The sequence below is a fragment of the Leptosomus discolor genome, chromosome Z, assembly GCF_034619465.1.
Source record: "Leptosomus discolor isolate bLepDis1 chromosome Z, bLepDis1.hap2, whole genome shotgun sequence".
In the NCBI taxonomy this organism is placed as follows: domain Eukaryota; kingdom Metazoa; phylum Chordata; class Aves; order Leptosomiformes; family Leptosomidae; genus Leptosomus; species Leptosomus discolor.
Window position 1 is genome coordinate 4,372,321 of NC_141419.1, and position 26,576 is coordinate 4,398,896.

At 54.8% G+C, this 26,576-nt stretch overlaps 1 protein-coding gene across 2 annotated transcripts; it reads right to left on the reverse strand.

The window, feature by feature from the left end:
- Window positions 1-737: 737 nt before the first annotated feature.
- On the reverse strand, window positions 738-17,651 carry LDLRAP1 (low density lipoprotein receptor adaptor protein 1). Of its 2 annotated transcripts, none has more exons than XM_086479331.1 (10): window positions 17,591-17,651; window positions 17,451-17,555; window positions 14,429-14,571; window positions 12,748-12,860; window positions 9,891-10,005; window positions 6,963-7,035; window positions 6,446-6,529; window positions 5,001-5,131; window positions 3,324-3,358; window positions 738-1,450 (listed from the first exon to the last, which is right to left on the reverse strand). In XM_086479331.1, the coding sequence occupies exons 1-10, from the start codon at window positions 17,649-17,651 to the stop codon at window positions 1,306-1,308; spliced, it is 1,005 nt and encodes a 334-aa protein (XP_086335457.1). In that variant the 3' UTR covers window positions 738-1,305. The 2 variants fall into 2 exon arrangements, with proteins under 2 accessions (XP_086335457.1, XP_086335458.1); XM_086479332.1 differs by lacking the exon at window positions 17,591-17,651 and adding an exon at window positions 6,040-6,041 and having other exon boundaries at window positions 6,442-6,529; window positions 17,451-17,535.
- Window positions 17,652-26,576: the final 8,925 nt, after the last annotated feature.

Consider the following 26,576-nt stretch of genomic DNA (forward strand, 5'->3'; position numbering starts at 1 on the left):
CCAAGTTACAAATCTATAAAACAGATTAGTGTACTCCACATAAGGCCACAAACACTGCAAACTGTCCGTGCGACTATTTAGGATCATTAAACTTAATCTTTTAATTAGCATAAGCTTTATACCTCCAATACTTATTTCCAATTCCAAGAGCAGATGAAGAGCTTCCCAAGCCTCCCAGGAGCTGCGGCTGTCGGGGGGGGGGGATGAGGATCGGAGTCCTGCTGCAAGGGGCACCTCTCGCTAATTGAACATCCAGGTATTGGTCTTCCCTAATCCAATTCCATTTGAGTCTATCGAGTGAGCAACAACCAAATGGTTCTGAGCCAGTAAAAAGGCATGCACAGCCAAATCCACTTAGCAGGGCTAAGAACACGGATCTATTGTGCTACTGGGTTCACCCAGCCTGCAACTTCCAACACGCTTTAGCAAAACAAATTGTTACTCCCTGGTGGTTTTGCTTTTAAAGCCAACAGTGCAACGGAGCCTTTATATTCTGAGTCACATCAGAAACGGCGCACGTGGGTAGTCAGTTTTGAAACAGACCTGCAGCATTGCGGGGTTGGGGGATTTTTTGGGTAAATAGCTTCTGAAGAGAAGTTACAGGCACTGCTTACCTTGACAATTCGGACCATTGCTTTCAGTTCAAGTCTTAAAGTGCAAAACTTCATAGAGTCTTTGGGTAAAAAAGTGTCAATTCCCACACAAAGCTGGCAAAGAAACAGCCAGAACCCATAGGGGTGATTGACAACTGTGAGAGTATCACAGACATTCACAACAAAAGCAAGATCTCTGCTACCTCTTTGATTCTAACACTGTTAGCAGCTGCTGCAAATCTCCTCCCCTCCGCCTAGGCAGGTGATGTGTTGTTCAAGAAACAGTGGATTAGTAACAGTTGTGCTTGCAATTGCATTTGCATCTGCAGACCTTTGTCTAGGAAAGTATATACAGAGAGACTTTGGTGTTGCATAGTCTTTTTTTTTCAGAGGAACAGGCACTGCTGAAGGTTCTTCCGTGGTGTATCACCACACAATACTGTAGATGCTCTACACACCTTCCAATAATGTATGTAAACTGTAACGGCTATGAATAAATATGTTCAAGAGCATCTTGTGGTTTAGATAAAAGCAAGGTACAAAAAAATCTGCATTAGGTTTCTAAAGCTTTGGTCTAAGCTGTGCTGTAACATCATCTGACTTGGTGAAGAGCCCTCGGAAGAGCCCCTTGCGTACAGCACCTGGAACAGCATGACTCAGTCCACAGACTTTTAGTGGTTATTCTCCTGTCAGCTCTTAGATGCATTTGACCTCAAAACATGAACAGATCATCTTTCTCGCCTGTGTTGGAATCCATTTTGTTCCAGTCTACAGGTGAGAGCGTTTCTGCACTCTGGATGTCTTGAGCCGTCAGTCCCGTGTCAAGGACGTGAGGGTTTGTTCTCGACTGAGCCAGCCTAAGAGGGGAGAAAAACAGAAAGTCAGAACACAAATCCGCGTAGTTTATAGCCTGGATGCTTGATGCATCCGTAATGCCAAACCCCAGCTGCAGTTCCACATTTCAAAATCCTCCAACGGCACGAGATAATTCAGTGAGGGGAGAGCTGGCACGTAACACTCGCAGCCCTCTCCAGTTTGTTGCAGCTTTGCTGCTGGTTTATCCTAACGTTTCTCCCACGGGCACCCAGGGAATCTGCAGTCTGGACATCCCGTGTATTAGCAGTCTGGCAAAACGGTGCTGCCTCCCTCCCCCGAGCTAGAGCTGGCGGGTGCATCGTGAGCTGGGCTCTTATCTCAGGCTCTGCTGACCAAAGGAGCAGCCTCAGCGCAATGACTCAATTCTCACGGCGCTGTGTCTGGCCACGCAGCGCGCTGCCCGCCGCACTGCCCGGCCCCAGCATTTAACTCTTTGGGTTAAGGCACGGCAGGACTCGGAGGATGTTTAATAGCCCACAGGATCAGCTTTAAGAGGGCGTCATCTGGCACATCCCAGATGTTTCGCAAAACCTAACAAGCCCCAGTTTGTGGTTGTGTTATTAAACACACCTCTGTGAAAAGGTAACGCTGCAGCATCCACTCTCCCAGGGCCAGAGGTTAACTCGAGCATTTGGTGTTTCACCCAGGGCAGGCGCGGTGCCGAATAAGCCTCAGATTAAACCGGCCGCACGCACGTTCTTTAATAAAGAAGCAAAACGTCCAGCGACGATGTTTGTGGCAGGAACGCTTTCAGAAGCATCCGCCTCGGTGGAGGAGCAGTCCAACTACTGAGTCACCAGAAGGCCAAGGGTGATGTGACAGCTCGGCAGCCAGCAATGCAAAACAAAAGACCGCAACCAACAACATCTGCTTCATTAAGTAGGGCAAGGAACAGAGGCGAGGGAAACAGACGACGTGAAGACGTAAATTGAAGCAGCCCCTTTATGGGACTCAACTTGGGACAGGGCTGCCGTGGAAGTGGAAGCTGTAAATCGTTCCTGAGAGCCAAACAAGACACGAAGGTCTGTTTCCTTAGGGCTGAACGTGCAGTTTTGGCACTGCTGCAAACCCCCGGCGGAGGCGAGTGGCTCTTGGGGAGGTGACAGTGCTGGGCTCAGCCCTGCTACTGCCAGACTCCCTCTTCCAGCACCAGCCGGAGGAGGAGGACGCGAACTAAAGCGTCCCCACCACCCCACGGGGGCCTGCCTGCAGGAGGACAGACAGGAAAGCCCACCTTTGTTTAACATTGCTGGACTGCTCGGCCTGCAAGGGCAGGGAAGGTCTTCACTTGGAGTGGAAAGCGAACGAGGCCACGGACTCTGAACGTGCTCAGGTGCAGGAACACAGAATTGGTGCCTCAGCGTCGCCCTGATAACAACCACGCTGCAACCAGGGCCAGTGGAGCAGGGAGGCTGCCCTCAGCAGTTGCTCTTGGGTTGGGGACAGATGGGAACAAAGTCCCAGGGTTAGTGCAGACCTCACGGAGAGGCGAGGAAGAGACAAGTCCCCCCCGCGCCAGAAGCTGGGACCAGCAGCGCCGCAGCTAGCACGGAGGCTGGAAACAGGCAGCCTCACCCCGGCAAGCAGGAGCGGACATGCCAACTGCCTGGGGAACTAAATTCCCTATCACATAGAGCCTCTCTCCATCCTTAAAAGGTTGTCAAAATATTTGGCTTATCAGCCAGCCTCAAAGCCTATCTTTCAATTAACAGCTGAGGCACTGATGGGGCAGCTGCCTAGGTCAGATCACGGCGGGTGATTAGATTAGAAGCATTATTAAAAGCCAGTCACTAGTCAAGTCTCCCGGGCTGGTCCCTGGTGGCGTGAACTTGTAAAAGGGGTTATTAGAATTACCTTGAAAACGCCTCGTCGAGACCGTCATCCATTTCCTTTGTTAAAGAGATAAAAAGAGAGAGGAGTAGTTGCTAAGAGAACGCACAAAAGTGTATTTAGAGATCAGTCTCTGCACTTGAGCAGGCAGACAAAAAATATACACGTATTGATTTCCGAGTGCCTAAAGCAACGCTCCTGTCGGCAATCTGCCTCCTCGGGCAGGTTTTGTCTCACACTCTGCATAAGCCCCAGGGTAAGATGTGTAACTGGGTGGTCCAAGGCTTCCTCAGAGCAGATCCCGGGGCTCGGGGATGCCGCGCTCCCCTCGCAGCCCAGGGACGGGGCAGGGGCTTGGCCCTTTCCCACCATCTCCAAACCAGGCTAATTCTGCCCCACTGCCTGCGTGGGCTGGATCTGGCCCATCAGCTGGACCACATCCCTCTCTGGGGTTAACCACAGCCCTCGGCTCTGCCAGCTCTCCGCGTGCGACTGGCACACGCTGCGGGTTTCTGCTAAGAGAAGGGACCCGGATACAGCTCGGCAAGATGCTCCAGGCATCCCTCGGGGCTTTTCTGGATCAGGAACCTGGAAAGCAACTCTGCACCAGCACAGGGGGGACCTGTGCTGCTTGGAAGCAGCTCTGGGATCCTTTCTCTCTGATCTGCTCTTAGGGTTTCTCAGGGAAAGCATTTGAGCTGCTTGGGGGAGAAAGGTTTCCCACGCAGGAAGATGAGCTCTGTGCGAGGGCTTTGCTATGGACAGACTTGACTGTTCCTACAATTGTGTGATGCGTTTACAGACTTAATGTAACATGTAAAGTACAAAAAGTCTGCAGGATGGGAGGGATACACCTCCAGGATTTGACATGACTTAGAGTTGATCTTCACATTTAACCTGAAAAGCCTCAGGTTCAGACCTGGCAGACTCAAGAAACAGGCTCCAGGCAAAGGCCTTTATCATTCGATTCTTCAAAACTCCAGAGAGGGCACGTGGATGGGCAGGGACAAGGTCCGGGTCGAGTGGGGCTTCAAAGCTCCCGGGTCAAGTGGGGCTTCCAAGCTCAGCCCCAGCCCTGTTGGTGATGGAGCACTTGGGCACGGAGAAGGCTCCTGACAGATGGGCACATGGGCTGGGTCGTTATTTTTCTATTAGTGGTCCGGGAAACAATTAAGCCAGATGACTGAGGACATTTTAGAGAAGCCATCCATGCTCCTACAAGCCAGATACAGCCACAAACAAGAACAAGGGAAAAATAAGAGTAATAATGAACATAAATATAACCTGGGTTTAGTGAATGGTAAACAAAAGCCATCAACATAATGATTTTTTCCCCTGAACAGAGCAGTTAGGTGGTCTCTCAATTAAATGACAAACCACTGAGAAATGCTGCTCGGGAAGAACTAATATTCAATTATCTGACAGAGGCGTTTCTCACGAGTGCCTCGCAGTCTCGTTCATTTATTTACAGAGCCTAAAAAGGGCAGTAGCCACTCGAACACTCATCGATCATTTCAAGTAGGACACCGACACCCAGCTCGCTCGGCATCTCGGAAACCCTGCCTGAACGGCTCAGCCTCCCCGGAGCTCCCAGGGCAGGCGGTTTATCCCAGAAAAAGCCCCATGATGGGACCTGGAGCACACGAAATGGAGATGGCATCGTACCCCACCCCCCGTCAGATGCCCCGGGCACACACTTACCCACACCACGTTGTTATTTACAGAGGAGCTCGGCCCAAACATGCTGTTATCTAAGTGAGGGGAGTTTGCGCTGCTGGTCAGGGACGATTTGGCAGGATCTTCTAAATCCAGCAAGTTCCCCGTGGCTGCTGCTGTGAAGAGAGTGGAGAGGGAATGAGGCAGGGGAGGGGAAATAGAGACGACATGAAACCAAGCCTTTTTGCAGTAATCACTTCCCCTCAAGAGGGGAATCAAATTCCTTCAGGATGGCTCCGAACTTTAGCATGGAGGAGCTTCATTCACCCAGTGGTTTCAGCCTGAATAATTCATGATCAGGCAGCCAAGACCCTCTCGAGAGGGACACAGGGGAGGATTGGCCAGCTCATCCCTCCAGCAGTCATCAGGGGAGGCTCCTGGGTACCTGCTTACGTTCAGGATGAGTCAGGATCAGCCCCAGGCAAAGGTGGCACATCCCAAACCCAGCACATCCCAACCCCAGGGCTTCATAGCCCCGGGTGGGAGCAGACCCTGGGTGATACCCTCAGCTCAGACCACAGCATCAATTCGGCATCTTACAAAGATGCATCATTATTTTATAGAACCAAGGGAAAATCCGGCACTGGGTGAAGGGACAGTTTCCAGCTTGGGGGCTGCCGGTACACCACAGGCTGGGCTGCTTCAGGGAAGCCTCAAATCCTCCCCATCACCCTGCAGCAAACGCCCCCGCTGCAGAGCATCCCCCAGGCCGATGCTGGAACCCATTCCTACACCCATGGCAGCCCCAGGCCTCATTTATCCCGCTGTGCCACCGTTCGTGACAGATTCCTCCAGTCTTGGGCCTTCACATGAAGAAATGAGATGTGCCAGCCTGGAAGGAAGCCCAGTTTAATGCTATTTTCCTCCGTGCCAAATCCTCTTATCTCTGTGGCCAGCATGGAAGAGAGATTAGTCTTTTGTCCCACTTCTCCCTGGCTACGCATTTTACGTTTCAGAGGCAGCAGAGGACCCACGGCCAGACACTGAATTATGAGGTGGTTTAGTATTTGTTTCATTTTCACACCCCTCTCCTCCCATAGGGGACCCAGAGGGAGAGTGGCACCTGGATGTCCATCTCCTTCAGCCGATGGGATGGCAAGTGTTTCGGGTCCGAAACAAACCTGAAATCAAACTCGGGACATGGGGGTCCACGCTCATCTCATCAGGAATTTACGGCCAATTTGCCTGGAGCAGAAGTAAACAGATTTGGGGGGGGGCAGCAGCCGCGTACGAGGGGCTGCATGAGATATTTTGGGGGAGATGGAAGGACTCGGCAGGCGGCCACCGTGTCCCAAACGCTCTGCTGAGGGCAGCATCTCTGTTACAAGCGTTTGCTCCTCGCTGGTCTCCAAAGCCCCATTCAGGGAAAACCCCGCAGACCTCAGGCTGCTCCCCGTCCCCGAAGCAAAGCTCTGCTGGTGGTGACTTACGTGTGTCGTGGTGGGCAGGGGCTTCTGAGCTGGAGCTGCTCGTTGCTTCTCCTTCCAAGATGGACTTTTCCCGCTTCTCCTTCTCTGCAAAAGGAGACGCCATCATTGACTGCAGAGCACTTCCCCGCAAGCTTTTAGGGAGCAGGGACAGGGGGGACAGCTCAGATGGGCCACCAGGTCTCCCCTGCCCACAACAGCCCAGCCTCTGGGTGCCTTTTATAATCTTGTGAAAGGTGGAAGCAAAAGTGCTGACCGCAGCAGAGCTCTGAGGGACCACAGACAAGCAGCAGGTCCATCACACCCCGCCTGCAAGAAAGGAGCACGGCCAAAATTTGGCTGGATTTACGAGGCTGTCAAGAGAAACCTGGAAGACGCCTTAAACCACACCAGAGGTTGGACCAACCTTAACAGCAGCCTGGGAATTTGGAGGGCAAAAGGAAAAGGCACTTGAAAGCTGGAAAAAAAGTCATCCCTTGAACTTTCATGTGAAGAGCGGGAAGAGAAGAAAACCACTCACCTTCCTTAGCCGCCTGCCATAACTCAAACGCGATTTTGAAGGCTTGAGCTACGGTGAGGGTGACCGCTTGTGCCTGGAAAGACAGTGGGGAGGCAGCACGTTAATCAACGGGGTCCTCACGTAGATTTAAACCATTTGGAGGCTGGTTTTGCTTTGCAGATTCATGTTAACCTGGATCCAACCAGTCCTTCGCTCTGCACGCTCCCTGCCTGGCTGGGGAGGGGTAATCAAATATTGATGGAAGAGAGACTTGCTCCGTGTAGGACACCCAGCTCGTTGTGGACACGTCTTTAGGTGTAATGGGGATACGGAGGAGGCAGGGACGTGGCTGTCACAGGCGACACACGGGGAGAGAAGAGCTGCTCCTGACGGCGGGGCACAGGCAGCTCTCCCTGCACCCCACACCCAAGCGTGATCTAAACAAGTGCAAGCACTTCACGGCCCCGGGCTCGTCCTTGCAGCTCCCTGAGGAATGTGTCTTCCCGCTTCAGGGCTGTGCCGTGCTGTGCCTACCGCAGAGCATCGCCCACCAGGACGACCAACAGCTCAAAGGGATTCAGCGCCCTGGACCACGCCGCTGTCAGCCACACCAGTGCTGGGGAGGGATGCACAGAGCTGCGGACCATCCCTCCCCGGCACCCTGCACAAGGATGCTCCGAGAGCAACATGCAGCAGGGTAAAAATGCCACGAAACTGCAGCTCTCTCCAACGGGGAGCAACCTTAGAGGCAGGACAAGAGAGACCCCAGGTCTTCCCCTGGCTCCCCCGAGCTAAGCTGGCGTCTTGCAGGCTTCGATCAAGAGCAGGGGTTTGTTCTGCAACAGCCAGGGCCGCAGCAGGGACACCTTCCCCTGCAGTCCCTCCGTTCCTCCGCAAGCTGAGAGCTGGAGCAGCAGCAAAAACCCCACCACCTCCAACAGCCCGAGTTGCTGGAGATGTATAAATAGTGACATAAATGCCAGTTTCATTAGGAGAAGGCAGAGCTCACGAGCAGTTAAGTGCAAGGAGATAACAAGTAACACTCCACAAGGCGGGCGCGCTGCAGGAGCCTTGAGGTGCGAGTTTGTTTCACGAAGCTGCAAACTAAACAAACCCCCATCCCTGTCCGTAACCCACAGCCCCTGGTAGCTGGGAAGGCGGAGACGTGGAGGGGGGAGCACGAGCAGAGCCCAAAAGCTGGGTGCTCCTGCGCGGGAGGGGCGAGGAGACCCCGCAAACCTATTGGTGCCAATTAAGCCTCGCAAAGCAGGAGGGCTCATTTGAATGTCAGAGCTATTTACATCTTTGATGGAAGCGCAAACGCTTTATGGCAAAAACTTAAATATGGTAATTAAGTATGAAACTCCTCACAGCTGTTTACAATTTAAGCTGTCACATCTGAATCAAGTTTAATAGACCCGGCTACCAGAGAGAATTACCCATGAACTAAAAATACGGACTAATTATATGCCCGTGACTGGTAGCTGTGCCTACATTCGGGGACCCTGCCCTGGGGCAGGGACAGTCCCTGGTCTGGGAGCAGGGCATCACCTTACCAGCACGACGTTCATGCATTTTACAGACAAGGAAAAACCCCATATTTCTAGGTTTTGCCACAAAAGGCCTTGGAGAACTTTATTTGCAGGGAGACGCACTGAGCTGATGTACCACTGAGATAATTCTTTTAGCACTGGAGAGATTTAAATTTTAATTTGCAGAGTGAGGCTTATCTCCGCCACGCAAGGATGGGAGCGCACAGCGCAGCAAGGAGAGACAACTTGTAGCTTCCATTATTCTCTCTCCAGAAAAAAAAAAACCCAAACCTAGTTGGGAGAAGTGTGGAATATTAAGAGAGCTGCGGTGGCCACGCTCCAGGCACAGGGATGCTCCCAAGGACCCAGGAATCACCACACCCGGATGCACTGGGTGGGAAGAGCTCTCTGGAGGTTTGTTTCCCTGCAGATTCGGGAGATCCCATTCTCTGCTCGGGCCCAGCAACAGGCACCAGGGGAAGGATTTCTGGGAGCAGAGGGATCTGACCTGCCCTTTCTCTCCTCTAAAGCACCTTCCTGCTGCGGGGAGGGGGCTCAGCGCCCGCTCTGGCTCTACTGGAGAGACCCCCAGGGCTCTCCTTGCCCCGCTTGCAGCCGGTGCCCAGTGACCCACTTCTCTCCCTCGCCAGCACATCAGCGCTGGGTTCCTGCCCATCCTGATACACTGAATCAGCAGGAAAAAAATCCCCTGAGCGGGTTCAAAGCAAGAGCCAGAGACCATTTCCTATATACACGTCTCTGCTCCGAGCCCCATCCTCGGCACGCAGCGGGGTCTCCTGTGCTGCTCCCGCAGGGAGGACGTGGCCCTGCCTGCAAAGATGCCGCTAAAAATTGGACAAGGAGCTTCAACAGCAAGAAATGGAAGGAAGCCAGGGCGGGGAGCCCAGAACTGCTGGCTAAATGCCTCCCATCAACGAGGTCGCCCCTGGGCACCTTGCTGCCAGCCTCCCCGGAGACCTCCTCGCCTGCCAAAGCCTCTCCGCACGCCGGGCTCAGACCAGCCTGGGGAAGTGGATGCTGAGCAGGGAAGAGTCCCAGCAGCTGGGACCCCAGTGCAGCAGCGGGGGTTCCAGGTGCCGGTGCAGGGCCAGGTCCTCTCACCCCTGCCCCAGACCTCGGGGCAGAAAGGCTTTTACCTGCCAAGAGGTTGGGCTGAATCCAGCCCGGAGTTACGAGCGCTCGAGAGCGATGGCCAGACGCTGGGCACCATCGCCAGGATTAACTGCCTGTGGGCAGGTGGTGACGGCAGCAGGAGGGTGGGTGCTCTCCTGGGGCCGTTGGCTGGGGCAGGGCCCCCCGTCGCTCTAACCAGGGGCAGAGCTGTTATCTCACCAGCGCAGCCCCTCTCTGCTTCCTCCTCCTACAGCCACATCCCCATTTCTTCCTCTGGACTGACCATTTTCCGTTTGGTACAGAGGAAGGCATGGCACTCCAGGTTCTCATTGAGCTGGTTCTGGGCAATGTAGGCAAACACTTTATCGTGGATCTTGTCTGCTGTGCAGTAGGATATCCTGAAAGACAGAACGAAATGTCTTGTCCGGGGCACTGCGCACAAGGGAGATTGACCAACCCCTCCTCTGACCTGCCAGCAAGTGTCTACCCCAGGGCTTCCAGCTCCGGGGCCAAGCAGGGAAGGCAGAGGGAGCACAGGAGCGTTACGAGGCTTCAAAGCAACTCCTTCCCAAAGCAGAGGAGTCGATGCCACTGGCTTGAGCGTAAGAGCAGCCCAGAGCAACTCCCGCAGCCACGGCGTGAACCACGTGCATCACACGCAGAGGTGGGAGAGAAGAGAAAACGTTTCACCTTGTGGGAAAGGACAGGTTAGAGAAGGTAAAGACTCTGCGGTGTGCCAGCCCGGGACTACGCCTGACAAATGCTCTGCCTTCAGAAGAGAGACTCAGAAGATTTTCCTTAGAGGATAAGCTTGCAAGGAGAGAGAAGGACTTGTTCTCGGCCTACAATTTAATCTTGAGGCTCAAACCAGGGAAAGAAATTGATGCAGGGGTGCCCAAGCAAAGCTGTTGGAAAGGCTGAAATTGAGGCTCCAAGATCTGCAGTAGCAGATGCAGAGGATGCTCCGAGACCCCTGAGCACATGGGACATGGGGAAGGAGGCTCAGCCTCCTCAGTGGAGCACCCCCAGGATGGCTGTGTCTCTCTCAGCCCCCTTGGCAGGGCAAGGCTGACTCCAAAATGCTGAACAAGGCTCTGGAAGAGCAACAGGCTGACCTGTTTGGGGAGACCAGGCAGTGACCAAGGACTCGGCTCCCTTCTGCAGGGCAGCGGGCCCCTCAGCATCAGCCACCACCATCTCCCACGGGTCCGTCCGTGCCAGGAGCAGCAGGACTGAGCGTCTCATCTGAAGCCAGCGAGCAGAGGCTGGAGCAGCCCTGGAGGTTCAGTGCAAGGTGGCAGGCGTTAGCAGCGAGCAAAGCCTCTTCCCTGGGCATGCGACAGGTCAAACAGGTGTGAAGGAAAGAGAAAACGCCAGGAAAAAAGTGGAACATTTCAGCGAAAGTTTTCCCATAGCCCCATGTTGCCTCTTCAGCTCCTGCTCTCGCTGCCCCTGAGAGTTTACAGGGAGGAGACTGGAAGGTCCCAGTTCTCAGCAGATGCGGGGACTTAAAAAAAGCCACATTCAAAATTTATTTACGCTGCATTAGCTTCTTGTTGCATATGAGGATGCCTCTGCTCAACGGCCTATATTTTGTTTCCCAGAGCTAAGCCGTGATCTGGATTAGAGGCACTTGGAAGTTCACTCCTTTCTCCCATTTTTCCCAAAACAGCGTGGCCGCTCTTAATAATCACGACAAAGCCAGGGAAGGTCGTCTGCGCAGGCACGTGGCCCTTCCAGCAACCCCCAGCTCGATATTCGATGGTCACTAATTTCCAGGGAAAGGACAACTCACGCCCGGCCTCTGAAGCCAGCCAGTTTTACGACCAGGGCCTCTGGGAGCAGTGACTGTGGCTGCATTTTAGCAGCACGTGACCCAGGGCAAAAGCTCAGAGCCAGCATCATCTCCGCGAACAGACAAGCCAAAGAGAAGACAGCAGAGGTGTTAGAGGAAAGCCCTGGGACCGCCACCGGTGGAGCACGCTCACAGAGCGGGGAGATGACCCCCCCACGCACACAGACCCCAGCTTTCGCCATGACCCCCGCTCCCACAGTGCCAGCACCTCCGGGGAGCAGCATCAGTCCCCACATCAACAGCCTATTTAGGATGCGCTGACTTGAGGCAACCGAATCGAGGGGATGCTCGTACGTGAGCGCTGACCGGGAGGAACAGCTTCATCCACGGCTGTTAAAGCATCTGGGGAGAATTTAAGGCAGGACCTAAAAACCCCGGCCCCACGGCTCTGCCTGCTTTTACACCAGCACAATGATCCCGATTTTGGCGCGGTCACTTCGCCCAACTCTGCTCTTTAGCAGCGGGTTTATCTCCTGGGGAGGGCCGGGCCTCAGCACCGGGGGCTGTATGCGACTGCTTAGTTTGAACCGCACAAAAGCAAGCGGGTTAGTAGTCTGGTTAGAGAGTGCCCAACCCAGTGCTCCCCATCCCACATGTAGCAAAGGGGAATAGGGCAGCAGATGAAGGATAGAAGCAGAGTGTGGGGGATGTAGAGGGAGAAGAGAGAGAGGAGATGGAAAGGGCCAGACCCAAGCTGAGCTCTGTTCTGCCACGCCTGCGCCTGCCTCCAGCCTCTTTGGAAGAAATGCTTGCCGAAGCCAGAGGAGCGGGCATGGGAGAATCCATCCTCGCCCTCCCCACGCTGGCAGTGGGTCTCAACAGCTGTCCCAGCCCTGCTCTTTGTCAGAGCTATTTAAACTTATCAGAGGTGCAGAGCAGCCAGCGAGGGGAGGGCAGCCCTGGCTCCAACACTCACATCCTCACCCGCTCAGAGACGCTTTGACCACCCTCTGTATTCGATTCTCGCCGTCACCCCGGATGCTTTGGTGTTTCCATTGCCAAAAACAGACAGTAAAGCCCCTTGTGGCCAGGGAACACTTGGCTGTGGATTTGCAGACCACACACACAACACCTCCAGGCTCATCAGGTCTTTCCTTACTCCCTGCTAGACTCTTATTGCATCAGACGTAAATTTACCTTAAATTTAGCAATGACCCTCCTTCGCCCACCTTTGCTTTCCATCAAGACATGATGGCCAGTGAGGCATCACCTCAGCCTGGGTGGAGACCAGAGCAGACGAGGAGCCTTGGAGCACACACCCACCGAAGTGCCCCCCGTAACCCACCTGTATATGGAGACGTTCTCGATCAGCTCGTTCGTTCCGCTGTCGTTTAACACGATCCCTCTGGGCGAGACTTTCAGAGTCACTTTCTGCAGTTTCTTTCCACTTGCTTTTGCCTTTGGAAGGAAAAGGAGAGGAAAGTTACAGGCTTTTAACACCGATACATCCAAAGGCACATGGACGCAGACTCTAGACACGCACTACCTAATAGGCACGTTAATAGCACTCGTTAGTACTAGAGACTGAACTTACTACCAGGTGTGATAAGGCATTTGTTAAAACTTTTCCTTCCCTGAAGCAGTAATTTTTGCTGGCGTTACCAAGAGAAGGACACACACCGTCCACCCCACCTGGTGCAGAGGCACTCCCAGCCCAGCACCTCCGGGAGAACTTCCCCGCAGCCATCTGCACGAAGCAGCGGCTGCTCTGGCCGAGCCGTGCGAGCACTTGGTGAAACCCCGGGGAGTTTTGTCTTTAGGGCCAGCTCTGGAGCAGAGGAGGACACCAGCACGAACAAGGGAGCTGTGCTGGGAGCAGGACGCTCCTGCAGCTGGCTTCAAGCTCTACTGCCAAAACCCGCTCGAGTGGCAAGGCATCCCCCACGCCAAGGTCAGGACGGCGGCTTAAAAAGTAACTAGACTTTTAAGCGCCACTTTCTCTTATTTAGTAGTCTTGTGCTTTCAGCCTTCAGGTTACATTCAGCTCACTGCCCAGCTTCTCTCTCAAAACAAAAAGGTAACGCACAGCTGGCTAGTTACAGACTGCAGACCTGGATCCTCAGCCCTGCTCTCTGGGGACCTCACTTGAGCCACGTCCAGACCGGCTGGCGGTCGGTCCTGCCCCTCCAAGGCTGGCCTCAGCCCTGGGGCTTTTATTTAAAGGCTCCGTGCTCGGTCGATCGGACGCGAAGGGCTCTGCCAGCGGCTCCCGTTTCATGCGAGCGCTCCCCTCCCGTGCAGCTCAGCACACGCCAGGAAAGGATCCGTCATTACCCAGCGCAGTTCGCCACCCCATTGAGTTTTACGACAGTTAACTGTACAATTGGGTCTTTGCCTCGTTCAGTTTTATAAGGGCTTAAAGAAGCGTTAATTTTACTTGGAGCCCAGTGAGCAGGGACTCCAGGGAGGCTCAGTGCTAGACGATGGCTGAAAATCAGTCCCTCTTCCATCAGAGGTTACAGCAGGACTATATTGGCTGGGAACTGAAGCAAGCTGTCCTGCTCCCTTCCCCTTTTAACCCTCCAAATCCCAAGAAGGAAAAACCAGAACTGCATGTCAGCTCTTGGTCATGTGCTGGCTGCACTCAAAACACTGCCTCTGCCTTGCAAGAGGAGAGAAGGCTGGGGAAGGCTGATTTCACCAGGTCACAGGTTTCTTCCACACCCAGGGTCACCCAAGCTTATCAAGGAGCGCCACAGCTCAGGCATGTAACACCAGTTTTCCACAGCCTGCCCCATCCACGGGCCAGGGCTGGCCCCAAGGGTTTCCCAGTGCTGCTGTCTGCATTTCTACCTACACTGCCAGACACCTGCTCACCCCTGGAAGGGCTGGACCTGCAATCCTGACACCCCCCAGCCTGCAGACGGACAGCACTGCCTCCAGACCTGCAGCTTTTGAAACTCTCCCCAGTGACAGGCTTGTTCGAACAGCAGGAGACAGGGCTCCTCTCCAGCACGGACACTCACAGTGGCCACGATCCTTTTGACGGCGGCCGCAGAGAGCTCCTCTCCCTTGGGCTGCTCCACCAGCGTCATGCCCATGTACTTGAGGCTGAAGAGCATCCCCTCCAGCAGTGTCTCACGAGTGTCGGTCCAGTTCTCTGGGAGCTCTGGAGAGACAACAAAGAGGCTCTTAGATTCCCAAACGCACAAGGAAACCCCTGTCAAGCTCTAAGAGAAGGTTTAGGTACGAGCAGGGTGTTGGTTTAGGCACTGCCTGGGCTCACATGCCCGAGTGGCTGGGAGGTAACAAGCATATTTATCATGTCCCTCACAAGACGCTGCGGAAAGGAGATGGGGCAGAGACCCGGCTGTTGGAGGCGGCGACAGCACGCTTCAGCCCCACAGCACCTGCAAGGCATTCACGTGGGGGATGTCATCATCAGCCTCCATAGCTCCCCAAGGCAGGAAAAACAAACCCCTATTTTTTCCCACGAGCCACAGCAAACGGCAACAACTCTTTAAGATCCATCCGCTCCTCAGTTTAATTGGGAGTGCCCAGGCCCACACCATAACCGAGGGGATCCTGAGCAGCAGCCCCAACCAGGCACAGGGGAGGGCTCGGTGCCGCCCCACGCGCAGCAATAACCTTACCCTGTGCTAACCATCACCTACCCGCAGAGGCTAAGACGGGATTTGCCGCTAGCTAAGCCCACGCACAGCTACAGGGATCCAGGTGACATGCTGCAGCTTGCTAAATCAGTCACCACCAGCCCTGAGGAGCACATCGCACGGGTGAAGCCTCAGCAAGGAGAGGTCTCTGCTCTCTCCTGGAAATCACCAAGGAGGTGATGGGGGAGATGGGAAGGAGCGTCCTAAATACAGAGATAAGTCTGTGACCAAACTAGAAGTCAGGTGGGTATTTCCAAGCGTGAAATTGCCCCGCAGGAGCTAACTTCCAGACACGGAGCTGGCAACCCAGGATCTGCAGCTCTCCTCCTTAAGGAGGGTCTTGCTTCGAGCAGGAGGCGACAAAGCACAGCCCTCCCGAGGTGCCCCACAGCCCTGGGGAGCCACAGGGCTCCCAGAGAGGAGGCTCTGCTCGCTGCAGACAAAACATGTCCCTGAAGGCTTCGCTGCCTTGTACTCGGCCTCCTTCAGCCGCCTCCAAGCAGCGAGGTCAAACTCTGTGGGTCCCTGCAAACCTGCAGCACCGGGAGAGCAGGCTGCGGGGATGGGGCGTGGGGGGGTAAGGATGTGCCCCTGGGGTAACCCCCAGTGACTCAGCCTCCAGGGGAAGGTGAAATAGGAGATAAGTCATAAACCCCGTCGCCACTCCCAGCAGTGGGTGTGAGTGTCAGGAGCAGTGAACCACCCTGGCCAGCCCAGCAGTGGCTAAAGTCGAAGTGACAGAAGCCGGGTGGGAGCGGTGCCATGTGGAGACAAGGGTTTGCAGGAGGGCAGGGGCTCCACACCTGACAGGCAGGTCCCAAACCTGGAGAGGGAACGGAAAAACCAAGTACAGGCGGGATGCTGCATTTATCTCACATCCAGCTAGAAACAGAGGTGCCAGCGAAAAGCCTGGATTCCTCAAAAGCCAAGGGTGCTGCCACTGTCCTCCCACCCTCAGTAGCTGAAGCCAGGTGAGCACGTCGGGGTGGAGGGTGGTTTGCATGCGATGGACGGGCAGCTGCCTGCCCCACACTCCCTGCCTCACTAGCTGGGCACTGGTCCCGTATCCCGTGCAGGGCAGCTCAAGGCCTCGCCGAGGACGGAGACAGGGACAGTCCAAGCACAGTTGATGCTGGCAGCAGCCAGGCCCTGGGCACCCACAGCTCGCGCTGGTCTGGGACGGAAGGAGGGGTGGTTTAAGCGCAGCCACTGAAGTGCTTTCAGAAAGGAAGGAGCACCTGAAGCAGCACAGAGGCTCCTCCACGCATCCTGTTCTGCACCGTTCACCACCGCCTCACCCGTCCTCCCGTGAACACGAACCAGGGGCGCATCTGTCCCGCAGGGCGACGGCGATGCCCCCCACCCAGCGAAGGGCACCGGGGCGGTTTGCAAGGTCACTCCGCAGAGGGCTCAGGGTGAGTCCGAGGGTTGCTGCCTCTCTGCCAGGCACATCCCCCAAGGCCACGTTAGGGCAGCCCCCCCACATCTGCTGCACAGCCCCCCCCCCCCTAAGCCCCGAGGCTGACCCCAGCCAGCTGCCCCTGTCGCGTCCCGCAGCTCTTGGCCTTTAATCCGAGTGAAAAGGTGTAATGATGCCGGGTCAATCTCATCAGATTAGTAAAATCAAGAAGTTTGATCTCGCTGGTGGGCGGCAAGGGGTGCAGGCAGGGCAAGGCACCCTCCTGCTGCCCGCTGCGATGCTCGGGGCTCCAGGGCAGGGCAGGGGTCAGCGGGCTGGTCCCCCCTTCCCCGGCCACAGCGGGAGGACGCCTGGCAGGGACCGAGTGGCCGCTCGCCCAAGGGCCATCGATCGTGTGACAGAGCCAGTAGTGGGACAAGGCCACAAAACACCCACGGGGCTCCAGCCCTCGCCCCACGCTGGGGGACGGGGACAGGCCCCCACCCACCCCCCCAACCCCAAAGCTGCACGGGGGAAGGGCTGCTGGGGGAAGACGGGTGCAATGGGGGGGGAGCAAAGGGGGGGGGGGAGCAAAGGGGGGGGGAGCAAAGGGGGGGGGGAGCAAAGGGGGGGGGGGGGAGCAAAGGGGGGGGGGAGCAAAGGGGGGGGGGAGAGCAAAGGGGGGGGGAGAGCAAAGGGGGGGGGGGAGCAAAGTAGGGGGCCAAAAGGAGGAGTGGAAAAGGGAGTGCGCGAGAGAGGAGTTAAGCAGAAAGGGGGTAGGGAAAAAAAGGAGGGGGGAACAGGCCGTGTAAAGCAGGGTGAAAAGGGGGTGCAGGAGGGAGAAAAGTGGGTGCGGGGGGGATGAAAAGCGGGATAAAGCCGGGAAGGAAGAAGGGAAGGGTGCAGAGCAAGGGGGGGGGGGGGGCTGTGCAGGACAAGGGGGGGGGCCGAGGGGGTCAGCGGGACGGCGGGTCTCACTCTTGTGTCGGCCGCCGGCCCAGGAGGGTTTGTGGACGCTGGGGCTCCGCAGCAAGGCGCGACCCGCCGACTTCAGCGCGTCCATCCCGCCGCCCCCGCCGCCGCCGCCCCCCGCCCCGCTCCGCTCCGCTCCGCTCCCGGCCCCGCCGCAAACTTTCCTGCGGCGCCAGCGCTGACCGTGTCCGGGGGCGGGGCCCGCATGCAAACCACGGCGCCGTGACGTCACCTCGGCCACGCCCCGCCACCCCCGCTACGCCCCGCCCCCTCCCCGGAGGTGAGTGGGGGTTGTCCCCGGAGCTGCTCGGGGTGCCCCTCTCTGTCCGTCAAAGCTGAGGGAAGGGCGGGGGGCTGGATCCCCTAGAGACCCCCCCCCCCGGGGGAGCTGGGGGGTCCCCAGGGCGCTGCGGGGACCCCGAGACTCGGCAGAGACCAGGGGGCTGCCGGAAAGCTGGCGGTGCCGCCCTCCACCCCCGGGATGCGGGGTCGGCTGCTCCCCCTGGGGTTTCCCCACTGGGGACCCCCGGGATCCTCAGAGCCACCCCACGGCCACCCGCTGGGGACTAGCAAACACCAACGCCACGGGGGTCCCCACCTTTTCCCCAGGGGGTCCCCCGCAGACTCAGGGCAGGAAAGCCTTGCCAGGGGCTCCAAATCGTCCCCCTTCAGCCTACTCAGGCGTGTTTGTCCCAAGAGGTCTTTGATCGCCCCCACCTCATCCCAGGATGAGAAAAGTGATCTATTAATACCGTGTTTGAGAGAGGTTCGCCTGAGCACACGCCGTCCCTCTGTGGCACCGCGGCCGCCTGCCTGCTTTTAACTCAGCCTGAGCATAATCGTAGGGAAGATTAAGGCCCTCAAAGTCTTTCTGAAATTAAAAGGATAATAACGAGGAGGTTAAACCCCATATTTAGGATTTGTAGAATAATGCCTTACAAAGCCTATTATTCACAGAAACACTCATCTAATTGAAAAACCTCTTTTAGTTAAATTTTAACATTCCCCTCTCACGTTGGTAGGAGTCACCAAGCTGAACTGCCAGGCAGTAGGATGGCAGCGGCTGGTTCCCCTCTGCAGGATACAAGCGGGCGGTGGAAGGGTTGAGCAGAATCTCTCCTCTGAAAAGCCCAGACTGACATAGGATGGTGTCACTGGTACGTCTCCATTTAGTGCCTGGTTTGAATCTGAGCACACAGCGGGCGAGCCAGGGATGGTGACTGAAACTTGAAAGAAGAACCTTCCCCTAAGGGCTAACCACGCTGGAGCAGCTCTTTAAGGGCTGCAGCACACAGATACCAAACCACCTGAAAAATCGCTGCGTCAGGAACAAATTCAAGCGTACACAGAGATCCACCTCCACACAGCAGCTCACTTAAGCATCTGCGCTTACTTTAGGCGCAGGCTCAGACCTAAGTGAAGTCCAGGGTTTTAAGCGCAAGCTCAAACGTTTCACTAAACCACTGACGAAGCTCAGTTCCCACCCAGCAGCCTGCATTGCACTGGAGGGCTTCCTGCATGCCAATAGCTGACGAGTTAAGGCAGACACCTTTGCAATTAATTCATTGATAAAGTAGCCTAAGAAAGCCACCCGGCAGGTATCGGGCACATCTGTGATTTATTTTCCTATTTCTGTATTTTGCACCACCGCTGGCTAAATATATCACACCGCGCTCTGGTTCGCTCGGGCAGCGGCTTCTGCCCTTGCGTGCCGCTCTGCTGCTTCCTTCCCACCGTTTCCTCCGCGGGAATTTCACAGGGCAGCTACTGGCCACGATCCCAAGGGGGAAAGATCCGCAGCGTTCCTGCTGCTGCAATCCTGCCCCGCTACAGCCACTCCTGCGCTGACCTTTGTAGCTCCTTTCCAGGCGCACGGGGTGTAATCCTGCTCCTCTGGTTGTAACTGCGAAGCGTGCGAGACCCAGCGGCAGCGCTGCCTTCCCCGCCGAACGCCAGCCCTGATGTCGCCGTTTGCCCCTCGCTTTGCCGTCTCGGGCGGGTGTTACACCATGGGAGCAGCAGAATGTATTTCTTCAAGTGTCACCGCTCAAGTTGGAGCGTGAAGGACCACGACAGCAGCCTGGGAGACAGGAGTCATCAAATCAAGGTCTTGAATGCGGCTGTGCCATCCAAGCCAGCCTCCCTGAAAGTGATAATTTCAGTTTAAAATAGCCCCGTAATGGTAAAAAAACCCTACCAGTGTCAGCTCCCCCCACGAAGGCAGAGAGCATCAGGCAGCTCAAAATCACAGCTCCGCACCCATCTACCTGCTACCGCGCCGGGCAGCCCAGGCTTTCCACCCCGCAGGAGAAGCCCACGGGCAGAGGGGTCCTGTGGGCCACACAAGCAGAGTCAAATCTATTTATTTATGTCCGAGTGCTGACAGAGCAGCGAGTTTTTGGAAACCTTCTTGCTTTCTCACTAGCCATGAGCACCACACAGCCGACCTCCCCAGCCCCACCGTGCTCGGCTGATCACCACCCATCCATCTCCCCTTTAATTGTCATCTCTCCTGACGAGCCATCGGCTCTTTCCGCACGTACTCTCCTTCCCAAGGTTATTTTCAGCTCTGCAGCGTCACTGAAACACACAAGTTCGCGTCTTCAGTATTGCAGCAGCGGGGCTGCTCCTCTCTGCTGTTTCTACCTTCCAGCATCACCTCTTCTGTCCAGGAAACACAAAGAAACCCTGTTCCTCCCCGCCACGGTGTTTGCACCCACCCATCACAATGAAATAAACGCAGCTTTTCAATGAAACTTCTGCATATTTTTTTTTTTTGTAACACCGACATGTTTTCCCAGCTGATGGGGCCACAGCCGAGCGAGCCATCCCTGATTTCTTTGGAGCCATCTTCACCCCGCAGCCCCAGACATGAGTTCAGTGACGGTCGTTACGCTTCGCTGCGAGGGCGGGTGTTCGTTTGCTCCCTGCTTTGATTAATCAAGTTAGCAAAGCCGGGCCGTGCCCCCAGCCAGGGGCAGCACACGCTCCCGAGGCTTCACTCATCCGTTCTGCTGTCTTCATATTTATAGCAAAGTGCATTTACAGCAAATTAGCATATCTGGGGCTGGTTAAAAGGTGATTGCTAATGGAAATCTGAGCTCCTTCCTCTCTTCCATCTGAGGTTTGCCTCCTAATTGGCATCTTTGCTGAGAAGACCTGTGTCTAACCGTCTATTGTGATAAAAGACCAATTGCTGACATTTGCTGCTGTTTTCCCTCCCTTTGACATTTCGTTAAAGAGAAAATAACACCAGCAACTACAAATGTGCTCTCATTGACATTTGTTGGCCATAATGTTGTGAGTTGCCCCGATTAAGCGACTAGCTGGCAAGGGGGACGTACCCTGCCTGCAGGATGACAAAACTCCCTTTCGTCCTCCCACGGCCGTGCAGCGTCTCGGGGCTTTGCAGAAAAGGCTGAGCCGCTCCCCGTCAGCTCCCCTGCTCCGCGAATCACCTTAACTCACCCCACTGCCACGAGGTTGAGCCGTAACCAACCCAGATCTCAGATCATCACTTCAGCCCGTCAGTAAATCTTCTAATTTATAGGCGTGCTTAGGACTTGAATTACCACAGTCATTAACGCCACATTAATGAGTCAATTAACATGCTTGGGGATCTATGGAGAAAGGGCATTATAAATACGCACAGTATCAAACATTGCAGAAATAAGCATCTGGCTGTACCGGTATTTGGCCAGGAGCAGCCGTCAGTTGCAGCGAGTGTACGTACCCTACTCGGTCCCGGGGGATCGGTGACAGCAGTCGTGGTGTCACCCGTGCGAAGGGCTCTCCGGAGGGTGCAGATGGGACCGGCTCCAGCACCGCCGCGCACACCTTCAGTGCCAGGACGCCCGGGATCGGTGCTGGTCGGAAAGCAGCGCCAGGCTGGAGATGGGAAACAAAGTCTGACGTGAAACACTCGTTTTAACCGCAGCCAAACGGTGCTGTTAAACACAGCACGGGGCTGCGTTTCTATCCTGAAGCTTTTGCTACCCAAAATTATGCGGTTTAAGCATCTTTAAGAAGCCTGGAGCTGCATCCAGGCCAGAACTAAGAGGCCCCTCTCTCAGAGTGAGGGATATGTGATCTCCCCCAGCCACCAGATCCTGGGTCTGGCTCGTGCTGCTCCTCGCCCTGCTCTGTACAACTGTGCATGAAGACAGAGAGCAAAGCCCCAGCTGCTCCCACCTCCCTTACAGCCCCCCCCAGTGCAGATGGGCAGCAGGTGGGCTCACCCCTGGTGATGCCAAATTAACACACTAATTACCACGCCTGCTGCTAGCGCGATCCTCACGTGCTTCCCCCAAACACCACGACCTGAATTTCCTATTTTTTGGTGACCTCTTTAGGGTCACGCTCTCGAGCTCTTCTCGCATCTCCGCAGCCCGGCTGCTTTCGCCTGGATCACCAATAAAATCCGGCCGATGGCTGCGCACGCCGAACTGCCCCTGCCGATGGAAAACAGGCCCAGGGCCGTGAGTGGCAGCAACTTAATTGCAATCAAGGCCTGTCAGCCTCGTCAGCGTGCCCGATCAGCTGCGGCTGACGGGCCAGGGCTGTGAGCTGAGCGTGCGGCAGGGAAACGGGAGCTGCCTTTGAGGAGGCTGCAGGGACGGGACTGCCAGCGCTGCTCCAGCGCACGCACCACCTGCGCGGCATCTTGCTTCCAGGGATGCTCAGTGCCAGATGCTACAGAGGATGGTTCAGGAAATCTTCTAAACCCTCGTAATTAGAGGCTGGCTTAAACCTGAAAGCTAAGACTTAATGTCTCTTACCAAATTTCAGATGTTAATTAGCCCGGCTCTGCAGACTTTTGGGTACCAAGAAGTAAACCTCACTCTTTTATGGAGGTCTGCACGCTTTTTGGTCTGAACAATGTCCTGTACAGGAAATCCCACAGCCTAGCTGCTTTCTATGGCCAGTGCCAGTCTTCACAAATCTGGCGCGCAAAGGAGCTCTCGTGCTTTGCCCCGAAAGCAAATGGTAAATGTGGCAGGAGCTCATGAGAAAAGCAGCCTCCCTCCCTGCGCTGCTGCTGGTGGAGGCAGTAGGTGCCTTGTACGCCCTGTCACCGAGACACATCCCCCATCTTCGGAGGGAAGAAAAGCTCCTGTGACCGCAGAGGAAGCCGAGCTGGGGAGCTGAGCACAGTGGGAGAGATGAGGGATGGAAAATCCACATCAGCATTGCTGTCGTCCAGGGAAACGGGAAGCTGCGCTTGTTCCCAGTGTGTGTTTATGGTTCGTTCCCTTGCAGACTTGCTTTTCTTCCCTCTGCAAACACGCATTTGCACACCCAGCACATCGTCCCCTGCTTCCTTCGGGTGGCACAGCCCAGCCCTGAGTGCTGGGCTGAGCTGCGGGAGCTGAGCTTGCCCTCGGACACTGGGAAGCCATCCTGACCCGGCGGGCAGCGGCTGGGAGAGCAGATATCCTCACCATCCTTTCCAGCTCCATCTCATCGATGGCTGAGAGCAGCCTTGGGAGAGGCTGGATGAGTCCCTTCCCATCCACGCGGCTGCATCTCCAGGGTCATGTCTGCTCCTGCACACCGCATCCTCCCAGGGGTGTGTGAGCTCCCCCAGTTTTCGGCAGACGGCAGCTGAAGTGCCGGGGGACTGAGCACAGCCCCGGGGAGGGCAACTGGGAGCTGGGTAAGGATACTGGTCCCTAGCCACAGCCTGGCTGGGCACAGCGGGCTGCTTTGGCATCAGGGCATTTGGGATAAGCCCCAGTCACGCACATGGGCCACCAGCACAGGGGGCAGAAGGGGCTGCCCGGCTCCCAGTGGCAGCTGCAGCCCATCTGACCCCTTCAGATGTTGATCTGCTGCAAAGATCAGAGCTGGTATAAAGTGCTCAGAGACTTTGGCTCAAAAAAGACCAAGCAGCAGCAGCATCTGGAGCCACCACAGAAGGATTTGGCTCATTTTGGCTGCCCAGGAGTTAGATCTCTGGTTGGAGCTAATTATCTGCTCTCCCTCTGCAGTTAAGGAGAAAGTGTCATTTCCAGAGGGTGACACTCCAGATGAACACTCCTCTGTCTTCTCCTGTTGACTCGGCACGCAGGCCAGGCACTGAGCTGACATCACATTTTGCTTACTGACCAAAGTGACGAGGTGCACCCCAGCCCCGTGCGCGCAGCCGGGAGCCTCCCACCATCTCCCCACACTCTCTGTTCTTTGAGGTTTGTTTGGCCAAAGTGATTTGCCAAATCAGCATCTAATTCATGAATAGTTGAGTTCCCCAGGAAACGTCTTTATTTCACGGTGAATTTATTATTTACCAAAAAGATTGCTCAGCTTTAACGCAGGTGGAGAGGAAGAGTTATTCCTCACCGACTTCTCCAGTGGCTTCACCAGGTTCAAAGCTTTTAGGGGGCTAAACCACAGGATACAAATCCTCCTGGCGTCCACCAAGGATATAGCTGAGAGTGAAAGTTAGCTCGTGCTGATTTTAATTAATTTTCCCAGAGTAAGGACAGTGGGACCAGGTGCTCTTTGAGGAGTTTAGTCACTTATTTGGGTTAATTCTGCTTTTTATCACAAGGAATTGAGTCCTCGTCTTAGACTTGGGTTAAACTGGATTAGTTTCACTGCCAGTGCTGGAGCTTTCAGATTGACACCAGCATAACTTAGTTATATAATACAGCAAAGATGAAAATACATCAGGGTAGAATATCAAGTGTTAGAGGAAATAACTAGAGTGCCCACACATTTAATGCGTTCTGAAGAAACGGAGAGACAAATCACAGTACTGTAATGCACAATGTTCCGGGGCATCTTTTATCAGAGGATATCAAAGCACTTTACAAATCATTACTTATTTAAGCCTTGTCACATGCTGGTCACAGAAGAGAACAATGCTGGAAGCAGGGCATGAACCCAGGAAACATCAGCAGGGAAAAGGAAATATTTAAACTAAAGAGGCTTCCAATGGGAAATGCTGTTTCACCAGGATTGAAACATTTTGCTGGAGCATACTGATGTCCAGAAAGTTTTTGACAGAAGAATTTCAAAGCAATTCAGCATCGAAATGGGAATTTGTGCACTCAATACGTGGGAGATGGGCTGGAATTTCTATTTCAGTACCAGGTTTGCCATGCCATGTGTACATCCCGTGTAAACAGCGGTGGCTGACCTTAGCTAAATGCGTCTTTTCAGTTTGGCTAGTTGTTTCTGAGTGTAGCTGTTCCCAGTATTTACTTCCGTAACTTGGGGGGAGTTGCTGTGAATCTTCAACTTGATATGAGACGACAAACATGCTTTGCCATATCAGGATGCCCCTTACAGCTTCAGCAGATGCTCCTTCCCAAACCTCCTCAAAGCCCCCTGCGTAACTCGCTGCACTCCTCTGTACCCCAAGAGGGAAAGGTTACTTTCTCCTATGAAGACTCCAGGGTTTAATTCAGTTAAAACTGACATCATCTTTCCAGGATCTTGCATCCATGTGCTGACAATTTGATCCCTTAAACTGCTGCTTTTGAGGCCCTGATCCAATACCCTGACCTCTTCACAGAGGAGGGGATCAGGCAGAGGAAGAGGAGAAGGGGTGCTGTGTAAGGCACAGCAGGGCTTCCCTGGAAAACAGACCCCACCAGTCACAACTCGTTTGTGTGCACTATCAAATCTGCACCAACTGCCTGCTTCTTATCCTGGGAGGGAGTTTACTTCTCGTCCCCCAATGCACTTGTGGCTTCTGCTCGCTGGGATTGCAGTTCAGCTCTGTCTATTCCTCTGCCAAAGAAAAAGCCCAGTGCTCCCATCTCCCTGCACCAGGGAGAGCATCCCCAGGGTGGTCTCCCAGCACCACATTCTTGCTCTTCAGCCCACAAGAGTTTTGTGAGATTAAAGGCTGCACGATGTGACTTGGATTCTCACTGGCATACGGTAGCAGATCAAAACCAGGCACCCGGAGCTGCCACCCCATCCAACCCTGCCCCTCTGCCAGGCACTGCCACCGCAGCAAACCTGTTGCATCCCCTTGTGCAACGGCTCCTGAACTGCCGTAAACGAAATATCCCTGCCCCTGGGTGGTCACATTCATCAGCAGGACAGGGGGGGCACCCGACAGCCTGATTTTAATCCACCAGCACATGTCTGCTGGAGACCTCTGTGAGGCCAACATAAATCAGCGTGGTTCTCTGGAAGGGAAAGTGATGCTGTGCTGATTTACAGCGGCTGAAAGCACCTCTCTTCCCTGGTCCCACCAAGCGGGGAAAACTCACCGCAATCAGCAGCGAGGCTGATTATCGCCTTGCCACGGGAACAACCTTTGTGATTCCTCGGCAGAGAGGGGGGGATAGAAGACAGGGGTTATATTTCCAACTCTGCCCCTTACCCGCAAGGTGATCTTGCTCAAGTCACCTGAACTGCTTGTTTTGCTTCCGCCTGCCAAGGCTGTGGTTACGAACGCACCAGGAGCAGGCTTCCAGGTCAGACCGAGCCAAAACATCAAACGAGTTCCCATATGCAATCAAGGTTCACTCAGGTTTTCACTGACTTTTGGGAGAACGGAAAAAAAACAACGGTCATTTCAGAACAGTCTTTTCTTAGGGCTATTTAAGCCTTTTAAACCTTTTAAATTATTCACCAGGAGCAAAACAAAAAATGCCATTTTGAGACAACTCTTAAAATAAAAGCATCCAAAAAAACCATCCAGGTACTGAAAGTCCCCCATCCTTTCCAGCTGAAACTCTTCCCCCTGTTCAACCCACAGGATGAAGGATGTTTGCAGATACCTCCTGAACTGCTGGGATTTCAGGCTGACCGTGCTGTGCTCCCTCAAGGGACGGATGTAGCTGTTAGTGTCAGACCTCCTGGGATTAACCATTAGGGCCTGACACCCTGACGATGTGGCCGGGTGCCTTAGGGAGGTGAATACACCCTGCACCTGTGTGGATGTGCTTGTGTGGTTTGAGAGGGTTGAATATCATGAGCTGAAAAACAGGGATGAATTCATGCCTCAGGAACGGTTTAGATACGTGACCCCATACATACAGCCCTCCCAGACTGCACTGGGTCCTGCATCATTCCCTTTCAGAGGCAAATCTTCCCCTAGAAACCAGCCCCATTGCTGAGATGAGGATTTCTTAGGAAAGAGCTGGCAAAAAAACATGCCTTGATTTTTAT

Bases quoted from the DNA above. Each gene is read 5' to 3' on its own strand.
- LDLRAP1 (XM_086479331.1), bottom strand. From the start codon at position 17,651: ATGCGGGCCCCGCCCCCGGACACGGTCAGCGCTGGCGCCGCAGGAAAG. The intron at 7,036-9,890 runs GTCAGTCCAGAG...CTGTCTTTCCAG, and splicing joins TCTGTACCAAACGGAAAATG to GCACAAGCGGTCACCCTCAC. The intron at 5,132-6,445 runs GTAAGTCACCAC...CTCTCTTCACAG, and splicing joins CCCTGCCCACCACGACACAC to CAGCAGCCACGGGGAACTTG.